The 23,827-nt window shown below is 38.3% G+C and overlaps 1 protein-coding gene across 1 annotated transcript in view; it reads right to left on the bottom strand.

Moving 5' to 3' along the window:
- CHIC2 (cysteine rich hydrophobic domain 2) overlaps nt 1-22,714 on the bottom strand; it is a 31,387-nt gene extending 8,673 nt beyond the window's left edge. The window contains exons 1-5 of the mRNA XM_065697187.1: nt 22,398-22,714; nt 15,119-15,173; nt 14,815-14,970; nt 1,448-1,504; nt 1,222-1,281 (exon numbers count right to left, since the gene is read on the bottom strand). Coding sequence (XP_065553259.1) covers nt 1,222-1,281; nt 1,448-1,504; nt 14,815-14,970; nt 15,119-15,173; nt 22,398-22,516 — 447 coding nt within the window. The 5' untranslated portion in view covers nt 22,517-22,714. The remainder of the gene's footprint in view (nt 1-1,221; nt 1,282-1,447; nt 1,505-14,814; nt 14,971-15,118; nt 15,174-22,397) is intronic.
- Between the last annotated feature and the right edge of the window lie 1,113 nt (nt 22,715-23,827).

The raw sequence follows: 23,827 nt of genomic DNA, 5'->3' as shown, positions 1-23,827 counted from the left end.
TACAAATTAGCATTGTACATGTCTTTTTCAATTGAATCTGCAAAACACTGGACATGACAATGTCTTCCTGTAGGAAAACGACATTTTCAGTGAAACAAAACTCAAAACACTTCATTTAGGTAAAGTTCAAATATACTTCCTGAAATCCGCTTTATTCCATTTTGAGCCACATCTCTTAGATCTAAAGAGCCACAAAATTGTAGAATAGATGGTACAAAAAAAATCTACTTATAGAGTCATTCTGTAAAAAAGCACTTTAAAGATCTTACGTTACAGGCTAGAAATAAGATGTAATTTACAAACAGGAAAAGGACGAATACTAAAAGAAAATTACTCTTTTAATATCTTTTCCAACTGCTTAATCACTTTTAAAGTTTTTGTATGCATGATAAAGACCATAGTTAGAACTAATACAGTAGATATTTCTCAAATACTAATCTTTCTTTTTAACAGGTTAACCCTTCCTACCACCTACTTCCTAGAGCATTAAAAAAGTATGCAAATTCTGATGCTTCTCGCATTTTAGCAGCTTAATTTCATCTTATTCTATGTACGAAATAAAAGCAGTGACAAAAAAGAGAAAGAAGGTTGCAAGCTAAACAAACTGAAATCCCACATTGGACATCATTCATTTTAAACAGTATATTCTCACTGTATTTTTCCAAGATGGGCTTATGGAGTTTCAGCAAAGACTGGAGTAAATTAAAACTCCAGAGACTGATTTAAAAATATTTTAGTGACACAGCTTAGAGATAAAGATACTTTCAAGACAGCTGAGGTAAGGGGCAGTTAAAATTTAAAAAGGCTAAAACTTTCTTAAGCTCCAACAGCTTAGTTGAAAGGTCTTCTTCCATACTTTTAGACTTGATTAGCATTGTATAAAACAGCCATATCTGACTTGCTGCGTAACCAAAGTTGTGGTTATTCTTTATACAGCACCTAAAATTTCACACTCCATCAGCACATGTTCAAGCTATTTTATCTTGGCAATTAATTTATTATTTTTCAGAACACAGTGAAGCCTTGTTTTCAAGTCATTCATAACTTTATAAATCAGTCCTGCACATGAAACCATGCATCTGTGAACCGTAGAAAATCCTTGCACTCAGGCGATTAAGCTCCTGACACCTTTACTGATTAATAATCACGAAAAGAATAAGATCAGAAGCAAAATAAATGATCATTTAATAGAGAAACTCACAAAACAGCCCTTTAACTTACATATTCCATCATGTTATTCGTTTCACATTTCCTTTTGCTTAGTCTCCAATGCAAGCACAGCTAGACAAGGAGGAAAGAAAAAGAAGAAAAATGAGCTGTATTTTATTGCAGCACACAGACTAGCCCATTTGTCCACCTTTCATATTTTTCGTTCAACAAAAGCATCTGTTTCCATACTGTGCAATTCAAACTCCAACAGTACGAAGCTGCTCCCTGCGGCACTCACCTTGTGGTATAACCTATTGTTTTCCCATTCTAATAACTTCTCAATCGATCTTCGTGTCTGGAAGACAAATGAGAAAGAATTTTACTCTTGACTGGTTTTAGAAAAACTTTGTTTTGCAGCTGCTTTTGTGTGAAAGAGAGGTACAGGACAGTGACTGAGTACAGGGTGGTCTGTAGTACTATCAAAACTTCTCTGGTATTAAATAGTAACTAGAAAAGAACAACTTTTTACAACACCCAAATAACTATCTTCAAGCATTTTGGAACAACTGTTCATATGTATATGCTTTCTGGTTCTTACAGCAGTTACAACTTTAAAACCACAGAAATTATGAAGTGATGTAAGTATAAAAGCAGGAAAACTGCTCCCCTAGTATCAGTGGTCTAAATGCACCGCTTTCGAGAAGGTTGGTATCTAAACTGACAAATGTTGCCAACTATTTTGCAATGCTGTAGGTCAAGTACAAACGTGCAAAACCCTAAACAAAAGAGAAATTTTTTGTGACTTTTATATCCAGATTTTAGAGACTGAAAACCAAATGCAGAAAGTTCCACTAAATTACACAAACAGCTATTACTATATCTGTGCTTTGTATAAAGAGTGAACCCAGTATTTAGGATTCTAAACCAAAGTTTTACTGCCTATGTTGCCCACACTTGACACTTCATATAAAGAATCCTTAAAGCTGTTTGCAGAGCTTTTTAAGATTATGCAGTAATAAAAGGACATTCTGTGCTGTAAAGTTTCACAGCATTTTGAATATAATTATTCAGTTATATTTACATTTAAGAAATACATACTGACATTTATGGTCATTTGACTGCCAGAATATATACTGCTTAGCTCTAAATGGGATTTGCTACTGGCTATGAATAAAAAGAGGATAATTCATGGTGCCAGGTGTTAAGATGAGACCAACAGAGCTGCAGGTGCAAAAGGACAGAGCAATGACAAGGATCAAATACAACTTAGTGCAGCTGCAGCTTCCTTACAAGGCAGAGAGGGGTGAGGGGAAGGGATGAGAAAGCATCTTGCTGTTATTAGTACAAAATACAAGTACTGTAAATGAACCTTAACAAATCAAACTAAATGCTGTCATGAAACTAAATGCTGTCATGAGAAATAAGGATGCCTGGGTAAAATAAAACTCAGATAACAAATTACCATTTCCCACTAAATATTAGCATCTTGGTTCTCAAAAATCAGTTTCTCTCTAGTTTAATACCGAAGCATTGTGGGGAAGCATATCTAAGCATGTACTGTGGTCACATGATTAAAAATTAGATCATTGCTACCTATGAGTAATCATTACACTGAATTTTTATTATGTTTTATTTTAAAAAGCACAAGTCAAGGAATTATCACAAGGTGGATGTGCCAGTGACTAATTCATCACATCAACTGGGGATTGAGTATTTGGGGGGTTATTGTTATTATTATGTTTTTAAAGACAGTGCCCTTTAACAATAATCAGTAGACCTCACTTGTTTCTTTGTAAAGATAGCCTTTTAGAGTCTGCTCTCCTTTTAAATGAAAATAGGGCAGCAGTTATGGTCACACTTTTGTTAATTTAGTTGCCAGTCAGCTCCAAATCAAAAGAAAATAAGGCTGCAGAGTGTAATTAACATTCAGTTCAGTCGTTTTGTCCCTTGTCTAGCCCCCAAGCTTTGTTAAAATTGCCATCTGAATGCTGAAGGCTGTAGGGAAATCGATTTGATTCTAATCGCACCATGAAAAGAACATGATCTAACTGCTTTCAGCCCTCCGTAAATCTGTACTAGGTCTTTAGCACAATGCAACTTCCAATTTAAAAAGCACTGAATGTCTCGTCAATGACTTTGTGAAGAAAAAAGAACAAGGAGCAGACATAAAAATTCCAATAGTTGTTTAAGCATTAAAGTTCATTTGCATCACAGCAAACCTGAAAAGGGCTGACCTCTCAAACCGCCTCTCAGGTCTATGAAGTTGTAGCCTTGACAAGCTCACATTGACAGAGCTCATTGACTCTGAAAGGCTACTCTATCAATGGTGAAAAATGGCAATAGGTTCTACTCTGAGCAGGCATCTGCCTGCCCACCCGCTGCTAAACCAATGGCAAAACCGATTCAAAACCTGAATCTACCTTGTAATCTTCCTTTCCAGGACCTTTTAATAATAGATTAAGATCACTATACAATTTAATTTCATTGTTTGCCCCAAAGAGTGTGAAAAACATCCAAGCTTTTCAGATTCCAATAAAATTACATATATATTACAATACATACACATAAATAAGAAATTGATAGGTAGTTATGTACTATTAATTGGTTTGTTTAAATAAGAAGCCAGTTTAAAGTAATTTGACTAGTGTGAGATAAAAGCACATGCAGCCTCAAGAATACGATTATTTAGGTTCCCAGAGCTTTAAACAGAATCCTTCCTGAGGTATAATTTGGGACAGTCACAGCTCCCAAATCATGTCACATTACCAATACAGAAATATTATTAACGAAAATTAGATTGTAAAATATTTCTGCAAACCTCAGAGCTTGGGATAAAAAGAAATGAATTAAACAGCATCACACAATTCACTATAGTAAGTTTTCTTCCTACTTGACAGGTGAAAAAAAAGCACTTGCACGTGCAGCTTAATTAATCACTGCTCTTGACATCTCAATGATTTACAGTGAGGAGCAGGTGAGGATATACAAAACCAGAAAGGAACACTTGATTTGAGTGTAGCATTTCCAGCACACTAGGATGACAAGCTTATATATTCTATCAATGGTGTACAGAAAAACCCATACAGCAAATTATTTGTTAGCCGCAACAAAAGCACAAATTAAGTGGAAGAGAGACTTGCTTATTAGGAAGATTTAATACTATCCAGCTTTTAATTTAAAAACGCAATGCAATATTTGAGCAAGCTAAAACTACAATTCAAGTACACATTTTAGCATGCCAATGATAAGAAAGTATGCTTTGTAACATATTTTGTGAAAAAAAAAAAAAAAGGCAGATAGCCTTTAGTGTTCATCAAATTTTGTGAAACAGAGCTCTTCAATCAATAATCTAGATGCAATGTTTAATGAAATGCTCCTGTAAAATAACTGATTCTTTAAAGATATTAATAAATAATAAAGATATTAATAAAAACACGCAACTCAGAATACACTGTCACCAATATTTATTGCTCTCAATTAAGGAAAAGAAAGTTTTGCCCTTAAACATTAAAAAAAAAAAAAAAATAGGAAGGCTATGAACTTTTCATGCAGAAACAAGGCAGCACTGAATACAAATACTACATCACCTGTATTACCAACTACAAGACCTACCAGTGTCTACTGAAGTTAGCTTACAATTCCAGACGCAGTTATGACCTGGACTGGGATGCTGCGCAGCCACAGGGTCCCTCTTGCAGTGCATGACCTGGAACATGCACGTTACACTAAACCATACTACTGAACAGGCCAAAGCCCCCTCAGCTCCAGCTGCAAATCAGTGAATGACTGGTACAATATTAAACAAAAGGATCTTGCATGACTCTCAAAACAGTAGTAATTTGAGTACCTCCCTTTGTCTTTAAGTGGGGAAATAACCTGGATAGTAACAACTCCACTACTGATTTTATTTGTAGTTATCTGGGAACAACAGTAGAATCTCCAGCTAAATGTATTCGATCTCTGGCTTCTCACCTGAAAACTGCAAAATATATATATATATATGTAGTGCAACATTATTCCAATAATTACTACATAGATATTTTAAAATTCCTTAGTGTAAAAGTTTACCACAGCAAAGTATTAGTAATTCTGAATATTGTCCTGAAAAAAATACCCTTTATGCTCAAATTTCAAAATATAAAGAGACCAATTTAAGCAGATTTTTGTTGACTCTCATTGGGTCAGATTTTGTATTATATACCAGAGAAGAAAGGAGAAAAAGTATATCAGAGGTCTGAACTTTACAATCTCAAAGAGAGAAGTTATGGATGTCAGAATTTCTATTCATTCTCTGAAGATAAACCCAAATATAGAATTCATACTCATGTAATTTATCAGCACAAACAAAATAAAAAGTAATCTTTTATCTGAATCACACAACTGCACACTCGTTTTCAACATGCCAGAACATCCCCCAAGTCAATTTTGAGGCCCATACTGGTACCATAAAAATGCCAAAGCTGTACTCGGAACACACATACCTGAACTACATACATCTTTACCTGTGCTGAGGAAGTCCCCACCTTTAACACTGTGTCACAAATAGACCTTTTAGAAACTGTAAATTTGTAAGATTCCAATCTTACTGAGGAATTCTCTATTTGTGAAGGGCAAACATAACAAAGGTGAAGCCTGAGTTGAGTCCAGACCCTGACATCCTGGAATACCTGCTTCAGCATGTACAGTAACTTGAAAAGGTGTATGACCAACCACATAAGAAAGGTGATGCAAGATACACCTATTAATAGCTTGGGTATTTCTTGCTAGAGACTACTGTAAAGGTGCTCATCCCAGAAGCCACTGCAGCATCCATGCAAGAAAGTAAATGAAGCCCATACATCAAGGATTGAAGAATAACTGGAAATAAGTGTAGCATTCTGGTGCTTTTTGTACAATCTTGCCTTCTCCAACAGGATTGCTATTGCTGTATCTTGTCTCACCTTATGCTCCTGGGCAGAAAGCAAGCCCAGACAAAAGCAGATCAAAGCTCCTGATCAGGCAAAGAGAAATATAATCAGAATTCTGGAGTGGAAGAACTGACAACATCAAGTTGCCTTCAGGAGACTTCCGGTTGTAAAAGACAGCCCTGAGGATATTATCCCATTTTCTCACACAATCTTTAAACTAACCTAATTTGTATGGGTCTCAACCCTGGATTAGTACATCACAGAGAAATTAATTTAAAGCTTAATGAATCAAATCAGGTCAACTGCTTTCTGGAAAGGTCTCTTCCTCCACACTGCTGATATAAAAAGAGCAGCATTACTTCACATTACTGCATGTAACAGGTTTTAATGTCTAAGCCAAAGACGATTCTTGAGACTCTGGTTACCTTGACCATCAAACTCCTAGACTGTTTAAGAAACCACTAACGCAATGAAATATGTGGAGAATGGAGAAGGTACCACAAACATACACCCCATGTACATTATTCAGGAGTACAATGAAGAACATCTTGTAGTATTATCATCATCGTATTAACTGATAGATACTGGATGACTCCAAAGTCACTTTGGTCTGGAGTAGAAACATGTGGCCAAGAGAAATTATCAAGAAAAATTCCTAAAAGTTGATTACAGAATTCTCATATAAATTTACTCTCAAATATAAACAATACAAAAGACTCAAGGCGCTAACTTTATATTTTACCCACTGGATATTTTAGCTCTCCTGTAAGAGCTAAGTTACCAAGGTAAGCGTAGCTAGTTACTTTCCGTAATGACGTGACAGTGACTAGAGTCAACTATTGTGGAGCCTTCATACTATGGAGAAGACTTGTAGAAGAAATAGTCTTGACCCTGACAAAATTAACACACTTCCCTTGAGAAGGCCTAATTGAGATGTGATAAAACACACTTCACAGGCAGACAGATGTTGAACTGATCCATGAAGCATCAAGATTATAACTAATGTTGTTATTTGAATTTGTAATTCTTTTCTTCTAAAATTAAATTCTATCTCTGACTCTTTGTCATTACAAAGAAAAAGAAAAATTAATCTCTGTTGCCTCCTAAGAAATTATTCATATCTGGCCATAACAACCTAAAGCATCCACCTCCTGCTGAAGGACATTCTGATAGAAAGGGCAACAGAAAATTAACACATAAAATGGAATGGCCCATAACAGGGATCAAACTAGGACTGAATCTCCACCAAATAACTCATATGTTGTCATCCACTGTGGGAAATTCTAAACTGAACGTGAGTGAAAATTCCACCTCCACCTTTTCTTTTAAGGTTACAGAGATGTTAATTTGGGTCTCCATCACTTATTTCCAAAATACCCAGTATTATGCTATGGAACATAGTTCAAAGACAGTGCAGGTGGAGAAACTAAAGAATCTCAGGTTACATTTCTATTAGGAAATGAAACTGTGCCCAGAAACATTCCCATTCACTTGAAGCCAGCTGGCAGGGAACAACTTACATCTGTATCAGTAAGTTTTCATAACCTCTGAACAACTCACAGAGCCTGGAGCATTCCAATAATGCCTAGGAATTATTACACAATACAGACCCAGAGCCTGCCAGGGACCTCTTGAAGACTAGAAATTATTAAGCACCAATTCCTAGGCACACTCCCAGGTTTAACTTATCAGTATATAGGAAGCCTTTGGCTTCAGCTGTTAGGAATGTTTAAGGGTAAGCAGCAAGAATGGAAGAGAAACTACTTGGCCAGAAAGACTGAAAGGCAGCACAACCTAACAAAATAACTCTACAGTGCTCTGTAAAATCGAGCACTTTACTAGCGTGCAAGTTGAAGAGAATGGTCCCTCTGAATGAGACAGCCTCCAAAGTGCCTTGCCGATCTAGGATTGAACAGAAAATTACAGAATCCCAGAATCCCAAATAGGTTGATCCTGTAGCTAATTAACCAATTTAGGAAAAAAATACCTGGCTACTTAAAAGTATTTTTTGACACTATCATCATTAGTGTTCCAAATTCAGCAATTAATTCCAAAATTCAGCAAAAATAACTTTTATGTGGAACAAAAAGAGAAGTACCTAGTCACTTTTCACTTCAGTGTATGTTTGGTGTGGTAGAAGACATACCAACTCCTTCAGTCAGTCTTCACTTTTGTAGAAAAGCTGCACCTCTCATCCTCCCAACTGTTATGTCAGCAGCCATGTTTCTTGAACTACCTTTTCTTTTGGTTGTTCTAGTTGTTAAATAACAGCCTACTGTATTTATACATAGTACTCAAGTTACTGAGAGTGCTTCACTTGCGCAGAAAATAATGCCTTACCCTGGTTTGTTTAATAAAGTGAGAAAGTGAATACATCCCAGAGCAAGACTACTTTGAAAAAAGGCAAGAGGCACAGGTCACCTCACACTTCCCAGCAGATCACTCTAGTCTTATGCTACTGTAACACAGAGTCTAACAAGTTATTGTTCAGTGAAGTGCTATCTACTTATTTTAATGTTACCATATGAATTTCAGATAATTTTGCATTCTAGTTCCTTCCTCAAGAGTGTTTGCGTACGCTATTTGGCATGAACTACAAGTTGCTAAAGACAAATCCTAAAAATTTCCAAATCTGACAATTAGCTAGACCATTTTTAGCGTGCTCTTTCAAAATAGCTCTATGCAAATTTCAACAAGATTACATTTGCTTCAGAAACATGTCAAACTGGGCATGAAAAGCAATACAAAAAACAATATCAAACCCAAACCCACTGCATGACCTATGATGCATAAGGTATAGAGAGCGAGGCACAATGTAAAAGGCACTATAACAGGAAAATGTTAATCCTGAATGTATTATTATAGTTCATATTGGTATCTTCAGAGATATCATTCTAATAACAAATGCACTAGCATTTACAGAAACCAAAGATACATGCTGTATTTAAGATTAATATAAAACCTATTAATAATACACGAAATTACAAATTTGATTTGAGGATACACATTTTTAATACTAAAGGATCTGCATTCCAAAGGAGGCGATCCTGCCCCTCTACTCTGCTCTCCTGAGACCTCACCTGGAGTATTGTGTGCAGTGCTGGTGTCCTCAACATAAAAAGAGCATTGAAATGTTGAAACAGGCCCAGATGAGGGCCACGAGGATGATGAGGGGACTGGAGCAGCTCCTGTATGAAGGCAGGCTAAGAAAGTTGGGGCTGTTCAGCCTGAAGAAGAGAAGGCTGCGTGGAGACCTCCTAGTAGCCTTCCAGTATCTGAAGGGGGCCTACAAGGATGCTGGAGAGGGACTCTTCATTAGGGACTGTAGTGACAGGACGAGGGGTAATGGGTTAAAACTTAAACAGGGGAAGTTTAGATTGGATATAAGGAAGAAATGCTTTACTGTTAGGGTGGTGAGGCACTTGAATGGGTTGCCCAGGGAGGTTGTGAATGCTCCATCCCTGGCAGTGTTCAAGGCCAGGCTGGACAGAGCCTTGGCTGGCATGGTTTAGTGTGAGGTGTCCTGCCCACAGCAGGGGGGTTGGAACTGGAGGATCTTAAGGTCCTTTCCAACCTTAACTATTCAATGATTCCATAGAGAAATAAACTACTATTTATTTTTTATGTAGTTACAAATGTAAGTATTTTTCATGCTAATATAATTGTCCTGGCCCTCCCCCCTTACCCCAGCAGGCTGGCAAACTAAAAGACATAGCAGAACTATTTGCTCCCACACAGTATTATGCACCAACTCATTACCCTTCAGGAAAGCACATGAAAATCTGATAAACCCTTACAGAGTGCTCTCAATGAAATAAAATCTGAGTTCAGAGATAGGGAAAAAAAAAAAAATAACCACAGAGCTATACACTGATGATTTGACATTATAGTTTTCTACAAGCATTGCCACTTCAAGTTCAGTATGTGGAGGACTTAGTGACTCTCCTGCCCAAAATCATAGCGAACAATCTTTAAAGAAAAATATACCATAAAAGAATCTGAGGATTCTTTTAAAGTTTTTATTTCATAGCTAACACTAAAAAAAAAAAAAAAAGAGCTAATATTAAAGACCTCTGAAGACAATGGTCAAGAGTCCACATTTGATACATACAAGCTCTACTTGAAAAGTTTTACTAAGCTGACTAAAGCCAATATACAGATCACATATCTTCTGGTTAGAATAAACATAATAAATACATTACAATTTTACAGATTCTTCCAAACTGAATTATAGAGACTTCAAAACCAAGGCACCTTCCATCTTATGTACTCGCCTTGAGGAACTACTTGGAAATGCATTATGGTATTAGAGTATCTCCAGTGCCAAGCCCTTGGCAACAGGGAGAGGAGAAAAAAAATAAATTCTTTTCAGTTTTGAAAATTAATGTAATATATTCATAGCATCAATAAACTGAGCTATTTTAACATCAGTACCATCCACTGACAAGCAAAACTACTGTATTTAAGAAAATTCACTCCAGCTCCTCCCCCACATATTTAATCAATACTTGGGAATTTGTAATTGGCTTATGTTTACACAGCACTCTGAAGATGTAAACTGCTACATAAGTGACAACTAATGATGAGGCTTAAGAAGCATTCATCAGCTTTGTGTGAATTCACAAACAAACAAGTAGCTCTTGAAAGTATTAATACAGATCGCTATTAAATCTCATTCTATTCATTTTAAGAGATTGCCCATGAACCTTCTGAAACATGCAATTTACATGTATAATACCAGCTTTTAAGAAATCTAGCAGTACTGCAATTCTATCCTAGCTTTCATTGTTACTGTTTCTGTTGAAATTATTTATCCTATTTACACATCAGGAACTACAGTATTTAGTTAATGCTGAAAATGAGTGCCAATTCATTTGAAAAAGTGGCTCTAAATGGGCACCTCAGCCTGTAGTGCTTTTTGAAATTATAATTCACCATGTCATTCCTTTTATTTAAAGAACAATAACTTAAAGACTTAATGTTCATTTCTACAATCTGGAACTTGTCCCAGGAAGGATAGTACAATCTGTAAGTAAAACTGCTGAAGATCATTGACGATCTAGACCTGCAAATGAAGGCCTGTATTTCCTGTAACTCTCTTGAAAGCTTTTATTCATTAAAATTGAATCAAGACCACATAAAAGGAGAGAGGCAATAAGATATTGAATCAAATTGAACATTTATTCTGCTGGTGAAGACTAGCAGGCTTTTTCTCAAATACCCCAATGCAAAAGAAGAAAGGAAACAATACTGTACAAAGACTTCCAAAACTAGCACTGAACAAAACACTGAAAGGAAAAATGCAGTGAAGGGAAAGCTTTCATTGCATGGAAATGCATTAAAGTGATATAATTAACAATTAAACTTACAAATGTCTGAGACTTAAATTCTTAGTTTGAAGCACCTGCTGATTTAAGGAGACAAACCCAAAACTTTATTTACTGCATAAAAATAAGCATATATTCCCATTACACATAAACTTTCAATAACTGTCTGCAATTTCAAAAACCATATTTACATTTGTGATAACACTGCCATGTTAGAATTTTAAAAGTCAATGAATGGCTGTAAAAACATAGAATACAAAGAAAGATTAAGAGAATTATTGTAACTTCACAAGCTCCAAAGCTGCAGCTTTCATTTTGCCTACATAAACCTTAAAAAAAACTTTCTCTGAAAACGAGTTGCAAAGTATAGCAGCAATTTAAGAACATGGTCTTATTAAAACAGGCATTTCTTAATCAGTCATTCTGAGAAAAGTTACTCTTCTACATTAAAAGTAATTGTAGAGATGAAACTTATTTCATTTAATAAAAGCCTTAACTTCAGAAACACTCCCACTTGTGAGCTCACTGTATACGCAATTCAAAACAAATTTGTTAGTGTTCTATTTCAGTAGAAAAGGGCAAAGACGAGGCTGGAATGTTTTCATTGTGTGATTAAAGCACGTTCTATGCAAAGTTCTACATGAAACACTTCCATCCCGCTTTCAGAAATCAAACTCTGTAATTATATGACCTTGGAAGTCTTGTGTGATCACTGCAGCAAAGGATGTAACACATGCCAGTTCCAAGTAACTGTCCTTTCACTTTAGGACTGGGCTGAATTAGACAAACTCTCTGGGCAGCACTTCTCAGACAAAATGCAGTAACCTTTTGTTTACCGTTCATTTAATATAATAGTTTTACATTGTGAGTGTCAGCGGGAAAGAATCCATTGTATCTAAAAGCTGAAGAGAAGAAACAGCCACAGGTCATCCTGGATCCCTGCTTCCTAAAAAGGTGAATCCTGGCTATTGTGACTATACCTATGGCTGGAGTCCGGCTAGTGAAACGACATATGAAGAAGTCACAGCATGGAAGATCACTTGATCAAAACCACCCTCTTTCAAAATACTGTGAAGTCAGAGACAAGCAGTACAAGGGTTCAAATGCAAGTGATTACTTTGCATTGAACACATTAGTCTGCTGTGCATCAGCAAAGCTGTAGCACTAGCAGCAAATCAAAACAGTCAATAGACTGTTGGTTGGGTTTTTTTGGTTTTTTGGGTGTTCTGTGTTTTGTTTGGTTTTTTTTTTTCCCCATCAGAAGAACATGAAGTTGTTTCTTGTCACAATTCCACTGGAATCTACTAAGCAAATTACAGATTGGAACCTAGATGAAACAAGTTGTATTTACAACTGCTGTCAATTTGCAGAGCAACTTCAGGTAATTCACATCATGCACTGTCTCTCATTTTTGCCACTTGTAGGAAAATACATACAATTAATTTCCTGCAATTGTCATAGCACTTTGACATAAACTGATGGAAAGCCCTGCATAAAAGAAAAATCTTATAAGCTTGTGGATGCAATTCAGTATTGAGATCTTAAAGGTTAGAAAACCTGTAATTCCAGGTAAGAGGGATTTAAAGGATTTAAATGACTTTCTACTTTCCCAATCTGGGTCTACCAAGAAATAAAGTTGAACTCCCTCATACCTATTCAAGCAACTCAAGTGGCAGTAACTTTTCACCGCTTTTCTGTGAGCAGTAGCCCTGACTAGAATCATTACAAACTCTTCGCTTGTTTCTTGTATGAGAATTTGCAATAGGTCCTTGATAATATCTCACAGCTTCAAATTCTATTTCCTAGCCTCTGCCTTTTTTCTGACTTTGTTTAACAATGTATAAGAAGTTGATTATTTGTGACCTCTGGTAATAGATTAAGAGACCCCAGTTTAGATGATGAGGGCTTGTGGCATCAGCCCCTACAATGTTACATCTGCTATTACTTCCTGTTACAACAGCACATCATATAAGAAAAATGGGTCCAACTACAGAGCACCAGATGCTTTCTCCTTTAGAAGTTAAACATAGACAGTAGAAATGCAAGCTTCCCTTGTGTCTGCAATGAACAGAGCTAGGCCTAGAACAGTAAAGGTAGGCTTCTCTGCAAGCCAGTTAAATCACCAACCTATCTGTTGAAGCAATCAGCACATTTCTTATAACAGACTTTCTGGATATATACAACCATGCTACAGGAGACATAAGTCTGTGACAGCTTAAAGACAGAAAACCTAGAGTTTCATATAACTGACACTGATGCAAGCATCATTTTTTATTCTTCCACAGACCTCAATATCACTAGGAAGTTTTTCTACTTTGCTTTGTATACAATTAAAACTAGCCTTAAGTAATCTCTCAAAGGGACCAAGCACTAAAAGTCTTAACACAGAAAGTCAGATGCACAAAAATGCATACAGGTTTTGCTCTGATCAGTGTTCATCCTATAAATATTTTTATTTTTTTTTAGAATGCCTTGATTTACTGACCCTGTAAAATGAGGACTTTGATAATGTCATGATGACATTCAGTGTACTTAATTGTACACAACTTGTAACATTAAGAGGTTATTATAGAAGAGAGAAGGAGCATACACAAACCTTGCCATGAAAAGGGAAGATGAACAACACTAATAGCAAGGGCAGGACTGGGAGGCACAGAGACTTCTCACAAAGAAGTAAAATGGTACTAGCCCAACACAATTTTTATGCACATGAAAACTGAAGAGATGGAGGGTAGCCTAATTAACTGCACTGAGGGAAAGGAAATGAAAAACAGGCACATGCAATGAGCTTCTGCTATGAACAATGTATTAAGTGCCAAGTGTACACAGACAAAACACTATTTTCCAGTTTTTAATGTAAAAAAAACAACACCCCCCCCCAAAAAAAAAACAAAACCAAAAAAAAACAACTCACTCATCTACAGTTTGGAAGGAAAATCTCAAAAGAAAAATCAATTATTATCTTTTTTTAATTGCCTTTTTAAACAAGTTATGGCTATTTGAACTACAGTGTAAGCAGAAGCTCCTTAAAGCAAACTGACACTCAATCACTGACAAATTCTGATAAGCCCAAACACCATGACAGAAGATGCAGCTATTAAAATAGTATTTTGAAAGTTACTTCAGTGTTGTACAGTACACAGTTCTAGTGGAAACATTCAGCTATGCTACCACTCCCTAAGTTATAAGCTCAAAGTTCTGACAGGTGTCTGTTTTAACTAGCATGATAGAAAACTGACACCAAAACATATGAAAGAAAACTGATTTAAGTAAGCTCTAGCACACTGTTTCTATAGCTGGGGGAGGGGGAAAAAAACAAAACCAAAACCCACAAACAAAACACCCAGAGAACTAAAACTAAACACCACCACAAAATAAGAACAAATCCTGCACAATTCTATATCAAAACTTATATGAATAGTTCAACTTACTCTTTTACTGAGGCAGATAACTGGCCACATACTACAACCTAAAGTGCAGCAGCAGCAAAGGCATCCACATAGTAGCCATCGTACATTAACTGGAAGGTTCTTCTTAAGACAACTGTTAACTCTACTGATGCTGGCTTTAAATTCTTCAGGTGCAACCTAAAGGAAAAACAAAACAAACCAAACCAAAAACAAGCTAGTACTACAGCAGTGCTTTTTATTACTTTTACAATGGTCTACACCTGGAACTCTTGTTTTGTAATAAAATCTTAACTCTGGTTTCAAATTCCTATTCACAGATACTCACCTTTCCAGTTAAAGATGAAGGAAATTCTGCTTCGAATTTGTTGCTTAGTCCAAACCTGCAAAAACAAAAATAAGATCATACCAAAATTAGAAATAACTTCATTCCATGCCACAAGTTATAAGTACCTCATAATACCCTCTGTGTTTGTATCACAATAGCATTAATTTCAGGGAAGAAGTTGTTGTTAAAAGTAATTCCTAAAATTATCTTAACCAACAAAAGTACCCCATAGTACACAGTCCAAAATCCATCTTGCCTATAGCCTTCTTCTTAAAGTTTTGTTGATACTGCTGACTCTTCCCCAAACTCAGCAAAATCTTTATAAGCAATATGCATGAAAAGTGAAGTACTTGTCACAGTTTGAAATATCTCTTCCATCACCAGTACAGATGTATCTTAAAGAAAAGCTCACCTAGGCTGTGCTAAATAACTCTTCAATGTGTTAAAACTGAATCAATACCAGCTTCCTTATTCAGAAAAAACATATTAGTAAGTTTCAGAACACAAAAATACTACCTAACAAAGCATTATTTTAATGATTTAAATAATTATTTAATGCTAACTAATTTGAAAGAAACATACTGATTACAAATGTAAAAGCTATGAAGGACTGTGAGATGAGCTGGAGTCACTGACTATTCAAGGTTTTAGAAGATCTAAATAGTAGAGAAGTTTCATTTAATCTATTTTAAAAAAGAGGTTTCTATCTTACAGTTGGCTGGTTGAGTTAATGAACAGATAAACCTCAAAGAATATTTTAATATTTTCTGGCATCTAGCCTGGGCAATAACTTCTAATAGACTATACAGTCTAACAAAGTAATTAGTAAAACTGTATGACTGGCTACTAATTCAGGAAACAGCAGCTATTGTAAAACTTAAGTTGTAATTAATAACCTTCTGAAGATAAACCAAAGCAGTCTTACTATCAGATACTACAAACACCACAAATCAGAAATTAAACTGCTCAAGGCTTGAATACAGGCAGCAAGACATAACACACAGTGCTCAATTGTAGGCAGAAAAGCTTACCTGAACTTTGATAGTTGAAAAGGCCTGATCTGTTTTGGCAGTATGTTTACTGAGCAGATAGGTGTTTCTTGGGGTTTATTTCAGTTTTTTTTCTTACTGAACCAAATGATCTGCATGCTAATGGAGAACCTTATCCAAGTAATCAAATGGGCAGTTAAGTGCCATACCAGTGTTGAGCTACTGTGGAAGGGCCTCACAAAACCCAGTGCACAAAAGGTGACAGATGAGCTTCTGCATACATAAAGGTGGTGAATCTTGGAAAAGCTGAACTATACTTACATCATACTCAACTGAAGCTTGGTAGCTACAGCTCACAATAGAGATCTTTTATCACCAGTCATGATTCTCTTAAATATCTGCTCAATGCAAGCAGCAGCTGCCAGAAATATTGGGCACCACTAGGAATAACAGGATTAAGAAGCCCACAGAGGGCATCATTTTGACTCTCCATAAAACCCTCATGTATCCATGTATTCAGTACTAGGTGAAGTTCTTGCATCCACGTTTCATTGAGGACTTGGTGGAGTTAAGAGAAAGCAGAGAGAAGGAAGACTAATATAATAAGGGAATAAAGCAGCTGCTTTAGGAGACTGACAAGGCTGACACTAACCTGGGAAAGAGAAGGCTGAAGGGGTATATGATCAAAGTGCAAAGATTCAGGAAGGCAGTGGATAAGGTGAATTATTGACTGTTAATCACCAAATGTCACGAGAGAGGGCACTTACTGAAACTAGCCAGATATTGGCTTAAAACAGAAAAAAGTGCTTCTTTAAGCTGCAAGTAGCAAAATTCTGTGGTTTTCCACTAGCCATTAGTGATGAAGACCATGACAACAGATTTGAACACAGACTACACTAGTTCCCTGGCAAACAGACACTAAAGGAAAGACGATGTTTAAGTATACATCACCTCCCACAACCGCAGATGACAGAGTACAAGAATGGACACCAGGAACAGCTAGACTTGCATGCAGCCCACAAGCAGCAATGCCTGTTGCCTCAGTCTGCACCAGCACACTGGGCTATGTATTTTGTGAATTTGACTCTGTAGACAATTTTTATGTATGGTCTCAAGCAAAAGTAAACAAGTTATCTCCCTATCACTGACTGCAGGCAGTAGAAGCAGAATTATTTAGGACTATCAAAGTCTATCAAATCTAGACCAGATTGCTCAAAGCTTTGTCCAACCTGGCCTTGAACATTTCCCACAATGGGGCATCCACAGCTTCTCTGGGAAACCTGTTTCAGTGTCTTACTACCAGCACCATAAAAAATGTCTTCCTTATATCCAACCTAAATCTACACATCCTGTTTAAAAACATTGCCCTTGTCCAGCTAGTTACTAGAGGCCCTGGTAAAACTCCATCTTCAGCATTCTTATAAGCCTCTTCAAAGGCTGCAATAAGGTCTTCCTAGAGACCTTAGTTACACGTAAGTTACCTAAGCATATATGAGTATTTGCAATTAGAATAGTAGCTCTGTAACCCCTAGAAATCCCTTAAAACTGTTACAAAAAAGTTACAAATTAACATTGTTCACCAGAGAAATATGGCAAGTTTACCACTTCAACACAAACCAAAGAAAACCAAGACTTACTGGAAAGATACTTCCATCACTGAAAATCCTGTTGAATACTCCATGACAAGAGGACCATCCACCCTTTCCGTAACATCCTGAGTCAAACCAAGTGCTGAGGCAAAAGTTATGTAAGCATCAGAAAGAAGTGTCATGCCCTGTCAGTTAAGCTACTTAAAATTGCCAGTAAGGTGAAGTGGAACCAAAGCCTGAAAAAATCCCTTGGATCTGTATACACTTCATAAGCAGCCAGGAGCATAAGAAGGACTCCAAGTTCAAGATACACAGCAGGCATCAGAAGTCTCAAAACTAAAAGGTAACATCTCTTTACTATATAAGTAATTCACCAAATCAAACATGTCTCAAGAGATGTCCCTTCAAAGAATAATCTTCATGTACTTGATGCTTCAACATCCAGAAGAGATTTTCCATGAATAATGGAATTAAGTATCATTTTGAGCAATAAGGGAGTGGCCAACTAAAAGGATAGGATAAATCAGTCCAAAGCAGCTCCTGTTGCAAGAACTAAACCACAGCTGAGCCCCTCACCAACACAAGACAGAATTTCAGCTATCCCTCTACCCCAAATAATAAGGAAGGAAGACCTTTACCCTGAGGTGTGAGCAGGTAAGTCAAAGGCACACAAAAGTCTCCCTGCTTTCAGTCAAGTAACTAAAAGATGTAATTGCAGGAAAAGCTCTGTTCAGTCTCATGCTGAAGACTGGCTGGGAAATCAGCAGGACACACACAAGACTTTTTTGTGAATTCATGATCCAAAAATATTCACATATTGAAAGCCTCAAACACAAGCAAATATTCACGGAGATCACAAAAGCCATGTCAACAAAGACAACCCTACTGGAAAAGCTCTAGAGGTATCTGAATTTATAAACGGGCTGAGGCAGACTGAGGCACAGAAACTTCTGAGTTTCTTCACCACAGTTACACTTCGGTGAAGTTATAAGTAAATGAAACCAAGACTCCATACCTGAGGCTTGTGGCAACATTTACAAGTGTTTATGGTGGGGCAGTGAAACTGAAATATCAAAGCTAACTCAAACAGCTACAAACAGCATTCTGAGACTTCTGTATTACAGTTTTGTCACCATATGCAAGTAGCAAAAAACAGTGACTCCATACACTAAGCGCTTTGATAAGCAATTATATGATCTCAGTATTATCAATCTTGACTGTAAGCTGCAATTTGGAAATTAAATACTAGAAACTTCACAGAGCATTACTACATGTTCACTATAAAGACATAAAAGCTCTGACAAAAAGCAGCAAAAAATGTCTTAAAATCAATATTCTGGAAATCAGTATTCTGGAAATGCATTTCCTCAGCCACCTGTCCTCATATAACACTAGATTTCTTTTCTACAATACTGCATCTTCAGTGACAAGTACCCTTTTCTGCTTGCTCTATGCTTTCCCTGTTCTACATCATGTCTTCAACAGATCCACCTTCACCTCCTGGGTGAACGCTTTCTTTAACCTTCCTGGAACCTGGAAAAGTGTTTCCTGAACATGACTCTGCTTGAAAGGTTCAGCTCAATTACTGACCTTGTATACAGTTTAGAAAGAAATGCTGAGAGGTAGAAACGTCAAAGTACAGAAGCTTACAGTATAGGACACAGCCAGCCTGCAACCTTTTCTCAGCTTGCAACTCAGATATTCACAACATATAAAACTAGCACGCTATTCTCTTCCCCTTTGTCCTCTCTTATGGGGACACTAAACCATTTTTTCATTGCTCTTAACCATACTCTTTAGTTCCACATGCTCACAGCCCTTACAAAATAAATAGGTATTCCACAAATATTAACACAGTCTATCTATAATTTCCACATAGCCCCATTTTCACTCATATGTCCTTGATACAGAGTAAGGTTCAAAAAATGTATCAGCAGAATTAAGTTTAAATAAACTGACTTGGGTAAAAATACATTTTGTGAGGGTTTTTTTTTCTCTCCTAACAGTTATCTTGCATCAATACAGAATACACTAAGATTACAAATAGCACAGAAAGGCATTCATTAGCACATCGCAATGGCTTTCCAGCATCTCAGCACTGCAAAAGGCTAATGAATACAGTATTACTACTACAAAATACAGTTTTCTACAGACTAGCTAATACAGTCTGGTATAGAAAAGGCACATATGTCTCAGCTAGTCAAGGAAGAGGAAAGCACAGGAAAACAGCCACTGAAAAACACAACCAGACACCAAATACAAATATTCTCTTGCAATTTCAAACTCATCATGTACCCTTCTTTCCACCCTGATTTCAGAAGCAAGTATGAATTACCTTGGACTTTCAATTCAGTTCTAAGTTCTTTTATTTTCTCAGCTTTCAGGTTTCTTACCATTAAAAGAGATCACCTCAAGTTATCAAAAACCAAGTCAAATATTACTCCAGACTACTGAACTATCTAAACTCTGCTGGTGTGAAAACAGTTTAACTGAATATTGAAAACACAATGTCAAAGAAAAAAAAAGTTTTGGAATTGTGTGCAGCATGGTCCCAATACTGAGTTTCAGAAGAAAACTTAGAGCTAACAAAAACACCCACACTCTGGAAAGGCAAGGCCTGTGTATGTTTGATTTGGATAGTATTTACCCACTGTCCTTTTTTTTGCTTTTAACTGCTCAGCTTAGAAAGGTCTCTCATACACTTCTGTTGTCTGTTGGATGAAACCAGGTGGTAGTAAATGTCTTTCTGACATTAATCTGTAGGCATGGAAATGACATATTTCAAACTCAACATTATGACTCTTACATAAGATCAGAGAGGACAGACTATGAAAAGAGAGCTTCTGTTTAAATTCACACCCCGCAGAAGAGTGTCAGTCACTCGTCAAACAGCACAGCCAGTGATAGATCAATCCAGTATTTGCTTAACTACTGATAGTTTTTGTCAGACCTTCCAAACTCATACATGTTTTTATATCAGGCCAGACTAATTCATTACATACATAAGGACCTATTCCTGAAACCCACCAAGTGAATGTTCTGACAGTGATCTAACTAATAATAAGCTTCTCTGTCAATGACAAAAAAAGTTATAGGCTGTACAAAGGTAAAAGTCATAGGCTGATGCTATTTACTGAACTGTTCACACCTGATGCAATAAAGAAAGTAGACGAAGATGAACTGCCTCATTTTTGAGGTACGCGTTTGCATTTCATTGCTCATCCAAAGCCTAAAGTGCAAATATTTCAAGGAAGACCTTAATGTAATAATGAGCTAGTGACCATTAATGAACAATTAATAAGGTAACCGTCCTTCTTCAACCACAACACCCTTAACTAGTCACAGACATGCTACGCAAGCTTCTCACGATTCCACTAACGGGCCACGATCTTGTCTCACACAACTTACCTTCCAGTATTGGAGAAGAAACCAGTGTTTGCCTCTATTTCAGTTCTTTATACTTTTGCATTTGCTAATATGAAAACTGTGGTTTTGCTGTTTACCAGAAACAGGTTGAAGCTACCAGCTTATTTTCAGAGAAGTCATTGGATGGGTAACATTTATTTAACTTTTTTTAGAATAAGCAGGCATACACTGAACAGTTTGGCTACATGCTTCTGTTCCTTTATGAGGCCTCCTCAGCCTCCTGCCCATCCACACCCTTCCAACCCTCCAAACTTCTCTGGGTTTATCATGTCTTACTTCCTGTTGTTAACCAGACAGTAAACTGCACTGCCCAGCTGTTAGTATTATTTAATGCCAACCAAACATAGCAATAATGTACTAATGTGCCACAAAACCACGCCAAATTTAACCCTGGTCTTCTGGAAAGGTCAATATCTGCAAATCAGTAGAGTTCATGGAACTCTGATATAGACCACAATACCTTCAACCTTTATGCTTCTATTGCAAGCCTAGTCTTACTGAACAGTGAATACTTCACACTGCTGTGTTTTGTGTCCAGGTCGATGTTTCAGTTTCTGCAGCTGTACATCATAACTGACAACCACTGCATTTCGGCAGAGTGAGGCTAACAGATCTGACTGAAGGAAAGACACTCTTCTCTGTTATATTATTGATAAGTTCTACACTAACTCACGGACACTTGCTGCTAGATCACCAGAGATACTAAACACTCACAAAACAGAACTCACAGTCACTCCCAGATTAAACCCAAAGAAACAACAACACATCAATCACAACTTAACATGATTTTACACATACCTATCTGACTGACGGATACCTTTTCTTTCTTAAAAGTCCTCAAGAGCTATATTAGCGGCCACATGTCAGATGGGAGTGGGTAACCGATACATAAACAACCCTAAGCAATAGCCCAGCCGGTCAGGTGCCGGCATATACCTGTTATACACAGGAACCTTACTTCCTGACAGCTCATCATTTTGGACAAATACTTCGCATTCCTCTGCTAGTCACAGCTCAAGTCAGCCTTACTTCCTCAGCGCCTCGTTTGAGGTTTGCACCCGCCTGAGAGACCCAGGAGGCCCCCAGCTGCGCGGCGGGGCCGAGAGGCCCTTCCGCAGTCCCACGGAAGCAGTGACGGCCCAGCATCCCCCTCACCTGCCTCCCCGACCTGGCACCGCCGCCGCCACCCCCAGGCCCGGCACCCAGGGGGCCCTGTCCCGCCGCCCAGGCCTCCACCGCCCGCCCCGACCGCGCAGGCCCCGGCGCGGCCCTTACACGGTGACATGGCCGGAGCCGCGCACCACCACCGGGTCAGGAGAGTACTTGAGGAGCTGCTCCTCTAGCGCCCGCTCCTCGTCCTCCTCCTCCTCGTAGATCTCGTCAAAGTCCGCCATAGCCGGGCCCAGGAGTCCGTTGAAAGAGAGAGGAGCCGGGGCGGCGCGACAGAGCCAGCCGCGGAGGCCGGCAGGACGCGGCCGGCAGGGACGCCCCGGTGCCGGGACGGGCGGCAGCGGAATCCCGGCGAGGCGGCGGCAGCGGCGGCAGCAGCAGCGGCTCCGGGCGAGGAAGCGCCCGTCACCCTCCGCGGGGGAGGGGGCGAGGGGCGGGGCAGGAACAACAACAACAACATCCGGCCGGGGGCCCTGCCCCGCGCGGCGGGGGGCGGAGCGAGGCGGCACCGCCTCAGCGAGAGGCGGGCCGGGCGGTTGGGCGGTGGGTGCGTGCCGTGTCACCCTGAGGGTGTGCGGCGGCTCTGACCCTCCGTGCGGCGCTGAGGGGGGGGTGCTCCTGTCCCGAGTTTTAGCCCCATTTTGGGCACCCGTGGATGCAGCCGAGGGGTTTGGAGGTTTCCGTTAGCTGAGGGGGTGCACGTTGGGCCCTCTGGCTTAGCCCATGGGGATGTGAGGGAAGCAGCGCTCATACAAGGGTGGTCTGTTCTGATGGAGGCTGGTGCCAAGTGTTGGCATGTCCCGTGGTGCTTTTAGGGTCTGGGTCTGCCATCTTTCTGGTAGCTTTTGAGTCCTTTATGGAAAGCACTACGCCAAGACTGTGCTTTTCATGGAGTGCAGAGCAGACAAATTGCAGAGGAACAGCCCCATTTAGGGATAGATAGATAGATAGATAGATAGATAGATAGATAGATAGATAGATAGATAGATAGATAGATAGATAGATAGAAATGAAAGCTAACTAGAAAACCCTAAAAATGAACGGGAGTCTTGTTCTCTCTCTGCAGTTTTGGTATTTGTCATACCCAAAACCTAAAGCAGAGGCTGGAAAATAGCAATGAGCATATTGGCCTTAGCTACAGGTAGGCTGTTTCCTGTTGTGACAACAGTGGAAGGCAGCGCCAACATAAAATTTAGTAGCGTCAGGCTGACATGTTAAAAAGGGAGAACAGATCTTTTTTGTTGGACATGGTGGGCTAGTGGATCATGTAGTTGCAGCAGTGTTTAATGCATTGATAATGTCAGTTATGAGGTTCAGCCCCAAACAGTCAAGAAACTTTAGTGCTGAATTTTCTTTTCATGAGTGTGAAGAGAACTCTACATTCCCTTTTTCTTTCCCAGTACTTTAGTGTGTGTATCTTAATTAACAACAGCCCCTTTCTCATGTTAGATCATTTTTACTCTGAAACCTGCAGTTCTTTTTTTTTCTTGTCTTATTACAGTATATATATTGATCAGCTTATTTCTGAAAGATTA

Source organism: Lathamus discolor, chromosome 1 (assembly GCF_037157495.1).
Source record: "Lathamus discolor isolate bLatDis1 chromosome 1, bLatDis1.hap1, whole genome shotgun sequence".
Classification (NCBI taxonomy): Eukaryota; Metazoa; Chordata; class Aves; order Psittaciformes; family Psittacidae; genus Lathamus; species Lathamus discolor.
The sequence above is the reverse complement of the archived record's forward strand: the minus strand, read 5'-3'. Positions and strand labels throughout refer to the sequence as shown.